This window comes from Seriola lalandi, unplaced genomic scaffold, assembly GCF_002814215.2.
Source record: "Seriola lalandi dorsalis isolate HSWRI2012SDOR001 ecotype SW California unplaced genomic scaffold, Sedor1 jcf7180002054686, whole genome shotgun sequence".
Classification (NCBI taxonomy): Eukaryota; Metazoa; Chordata; class Actinopteri; order Carangiformes; family Carangidae; genus Seriola; species Seriola lalandi.
Genome location: NW_019525239.1, coordinates 892,527 through 897,400, shown reverse-complemented (window position 1 = coordinate 897,400; position 4,874 = coordinate 892,527). Strand labels below are relative to the sequence as shown.

Sequence of the window (4,874 nt, the reverse complement as noted above, 5' to 3'; positions counted from 1 at the left end):
GACACTTACAGGTCCCTGTTTGCTTGCCGCCCGAATGACAAGACGGGTTATCAATTTTTCATTTGCAGAGGGTTCACCAGCAGCAAGCTGACATTCCCTCCTGTCACCGAAACAATGAGGCAAATTGAGGACGCAATGAAATTCGAATGAAAACATGGTCCTTTAAATTAAAGCAGCAAAATGTGAAGACAGAGAGACACACACACACACACACATTGTTGTCATCTATCTTAATATCAACACCTGCTGCCAATGGGAAATTAGAAACATGTATCACCTCTGTCCTCTGTTACAGCTGTCGTCTTGCAGAGCACGAGGTACAAACAACACAGCAGCTCTCCATCGTCAGGAGTCTAAATCCCCTGAGTTCATCTTGTGTTTTTCTATATTTCAAAGAAGCAGGGACCTGATGACCGAGTAAAACTGTTCAAATCTAATAATGAGGAGTTGAAGTGTTGATTCTCACAACTGTTAGGGGCTGCATTTTAATGAGAAATAGTATTCTCTTTAGTTAAAACAGAGACTCTTTGACCCTCATCCAGTGGTTCTGGTCTGTCTGATGGGATGATCCTGTATATCCACTCCCTTTAATCAGGAGGATTTGGCACCAGAGCTGTAAACACAAACATGAGCCAAGGCTTCCTCCTTCATTTTCTTTATTAAACCTTTGTGTTCTGGCAAAAATCCTGAGTTTCAGGTGCCCACCTCTATGTTGCTATGTTGACCAAGAATATTGTCATGTCAAGACTCCAGATGCCTCCAATGGGAAAAGTTGGCCATTAAATACAGACACCATGAGGCAAACTCATCCTGTTCCCAGGCATCATTTCAACATTCAATGTGTTGAGTGATGCAGGGTCATGAGGTCAAAATAATTAAGACTTAAGACTTCATTTTCTGTGAATAAAAGCATTTGGCATTTAGTATTTGTATTATATCTTTAGTCTGATGTTAGTCGGACTGTTTGACAATAATAAAGACTGACTCATTTTAAGCCAAAAACATTAGACACCTTACCTCCAGGCTAACTCAGGCCTAAGACCAATGTTATCATGGTAACAATCAGTGACACCTGTGCTGACGAGTAGCACCCAACAACAAAAAAACAGGAAAACATGGCTCATAATGTGTGGTGCTAACATTGTTATGGAGAGAACAATCACAAAAAAAACAACAGAGTTTTTAGAGAGTGAAGAGATTTCTTTTTGCACATCGGTTTTTTCTTAATTGTTTCACCCTTCACTGAATTTCCAAAGTAAAACGTCCTTGTAACTACAGATTTCTTCAAACAGACAAGCATTTTCTTCTGGGCTAAATGGAGCTGAGCTGTCTGTCTTTGTGAAACCAGCCCATGTTCTGACCTGGTCAGAAGCTTCACAGTCTCCTCTCAGAGGAAACAGCAGTATTTTCCATCAGTTTAAGACAGTAAACTGAACAGACAACAGCAGGAGAGAAAAGGTAATCTGTAATTCATTTGTAATTCAAAAACCAAAAACATCTAAATCTGCAATTAGTTTTATAATCCAAAACGGAAAAAAATATTTTTGGTGTCAGAATAAAAAGAAATAATTAAAAAAAGCAAATCAAAATGTTCCGTTTTTGGCAAATCCTTTTATCATCATTTAGTTTGAAATCAAAAACCTAATTCATGTATTGTCTTATATCTTGTATTTGATTTTTAATTCTAAATAAGATGGTCTGTTCGTTTTTTGTTTCCAAAAAAGCCAGGAAATATATATACATATATAAAAAAAAAAAAAAAAAAGTCCAATTTTGGTTTTGGCAAATTCATTTTTTCATTTCCCATTTGGCAGAGACCGTAGATCCGTGGACAGACAGGAAGAGGAAGTGTATAATCATAAAAGCCAAGCACATAAAAGTGTCAAATTAAGCGAACATACAATCAATAACAGGGTTAAGTTATATATTTTTTGTTTTTAAATTACAAATGAGTCACAGATTATCCGATGATACCCAGACTGAAATGTCCCAATGTTTCATCACTAATAATCTCTGATGTTACTTCAGTTTGGTTTGTCAACAGTATAATGCAGATACGAGCTACACGTTCATCCACAGGATAGAAATCCATGTAAAAACCAAAGACTACCAGCTCTCCTTGCGCGAGACGACAGATGGAGCGGGTCTGTTCTGCCGGTGAATGGGTCTCCACTATAACACACACACACACACACACACACACACACACACACACACACAGCCTTTGTGTTGATAAATAATTAGTTCCTCTTCACACACACAAACACATTCCGACAAAGCACTTCCATTGTGAAAAGACATGACCTGCAGCACCGTGTTTCCCGCTTCACCGAAACAGTTTGGCGCGCGAGCCCTTCTTCAATTCCCCCGTTTTTAACCGCGTGCAGTCACCTTTCCATTTCACCTGTTTCTTCAACAAACAGAAGCCGTGAACATCAGATCGTCAGGCCACCTCCGCCACAACACACAACACACAACACACAACACACAACAAGTATCCAGACAGCAGCGCCGACCCGGGTCTCACCACACACACACCTTTACCCGGGAGTTCTCCGTCCGTTTTATTACCTGCTAATGATGACAGCTCCTTTATACATGACTGAGAAGGTTGGCATCTTGACATGGAGCCCGCTACTCCGCTCGGACGGTCGGTCGGTCGGAGCTTCCCCAGCCTTCAGCCCTCAGCTCTCAGCCACATGATGGTCTGTCTACAGTCAGCCTCTAATTCCGCTCCAAACATCTCCACCTTCAGCCGCACGGTTAATCTCTTATATAACCACAGCCGCCGAAACATGTCAAAAAAGGCGCAGAAAGCAGCGAGACTGTAACTGATAGTAACAGGTTTATCATCATCATCATCACGCTCCAGACGCCACCTGACACCTGTCTCTGCTGCTGCACCACAAATCTGTGTTTTTTTTTGCTGCAAACAAGCGCTGAAGTTGCATGAGCAGCAAAACCTTTTCATTTTACAAGATTATTGTTCTTATCATTCAGTTGCATTACGTGTGTGCAATATTTTACAAGCCTTAAAAAATGTATCTACCTGGGTTTATTTGACATTGTTGCATATCATTTTATCTAAACTTCTCACTTCTAAAGCGTTTAAAAATAACAACACAGTCATTGAGGATAAATGCATCTATAGGCTACACAAAAGGAAACATTTGGGATGAAATATTTCCTCTGCCACAGCACTGCTACAACTGCTTATTGTGCCCAAGAGAATTGAAACAGCAGGAGGGGCTTAGATGCCTTTAAACACTTTAATGCATAAGTGCCCCACTCTCCATTTAGAAACAGCAATTTAATCCTCACTTGTCATCCATTAAGTAGAATTGTCATTTGTCATTCAAGTCCGTGAGCATCTGTTTTTATTGCTGCCAGTTCAGGCTACAACTTGTGATTTATTGTTCTGTCAAACAATATTGATTATATTTGATAAATGAATCAATATTATTGTTATTCTATAAATTAAAAAAAAAAAAAAGATAGAACACTTCCCATAGAGGTAAACACTGATGATTATTTATGGTGCTAAATTTTTCTCAGACAAAACTATCTTTATTTTTCAAATCTCCAGTCTGATTTTTTTAATTTTAATTCATTGACGTCTTCAGGCCTCAAAAGAAAAACAAATATGAATATATAAACATACAGAATGCAGTGATGAGGCCTCACCAGTAGACTTTGCTTTATTTTAAAGGTCCCATACAGTCTAAAGGCAGATGTCCATGTGTTGTTTGATTATAAAGCAGGTCTAGGTTCTATATTAATACTGTGAAAGTATCAAAGCCTCAGTCCACAGAAAAATGCACACAGCCTGTATTCAGAAACTGATCATTAAAGGTCACATATTATGCAAAATGCACTTTACCATGATTTTCTATCATTAATATGTGTCCCCGGCCCTTTCTACAAACCCCCCAAACATAAGAAAAATCCATCCTCTCCGTCTTTTGCTTGCTCCACCTTTCAGAAAACGTGTGCTCGCACAGGCCAATTGGAGATTTCATGTCTTCATGTAGGGAAATAACACCTCCCCCAGGTGGGTGTCACTCACCGAGCTCTGAGTCTGTTTTGCAGCCGCTATCGTTAATTCCCTGCATCACGGGTCCAGTAAAACTATGTCGAAGGTACCAGCGATGCACGCTAGTTGCTCGGTTGTTGACTCTACAAACCAACACAGAAGTCTTGTTACCCCCTACATCTGAGGATCTGAAGACCCAGTGGATTCATTTTATATTTGATGGAAATGTACCCGCTACAACTCCTAAAGTGTTGTACGTGTGTGCTCACCATTTCACCTGGGACTGCTTTCTCAACGAGGGCCAGTACAATGCACGTCTGAAGATAAAACTTGGATCAGCACCGACTGTCCAAGACCCAACTTCAAACTTCACCATTTTATGTTCTTACTGTATGTACACGAGAGCCTGTTGCATGTGTTGCTAGTATGGTAGCTAATTAGGCACAAAGCAGTATCCTGTATGATTGCACATACAGTGTGGGTAACATATGAAAGATGCTTGGTGTGCTTACAGTTACAGTGTAAAGCTGTGAGACTATCGGTACCTCATACTTATTGATTTTGAAATGCTGCACTTGATACCAATCAATTGATTTTCTCTTTACTGTACCTCCAGACTCTACCTGGCCGCCATGTACTACAATGAAAATGCTGACCGACCACAAGCCCAAACAAAAGAAGGTGAACCACTGTTCAAGGTCCAATTTCCAAAGGCCATGAAGGGAGAATGCAGAGCTAAACCAGTTAAGACTGAGCCGACATTCTGTAAGTGTCACATTATTTTATTTTTCAACCAAAAAATGTTTTGTACACATTGCATTAATTATTGCACATACATGTT

General features: G+C 39.8%; 1 protein-coding gene across 1 annotated transcript in view; it reads right to left on the bottom strand.

Annotated features, from left to right (window-relative positions):
* Positions 1-2,851, bottom strand: part of LOC111667222 (syntaxin-binding protein 4) — an 80,274-nt gene extending 77,423 nt beyond the window's left edge. The window contains exon 1 of the mRNA XM_023422862.2: positions 2,572-2,851. Within this exon, the coding sequence (XP_023278630.1) occupies positions 2,572-2,618 (47 nt within the window). The 5' untranslated portion in view covers positions 2,619-2,851. The remainder of the gene's footprint in view (positions 1-2,571) is intronic.
* Between the last annotated feature and the right edge of the window lie 2,023 nt (positions 2,852-4,874).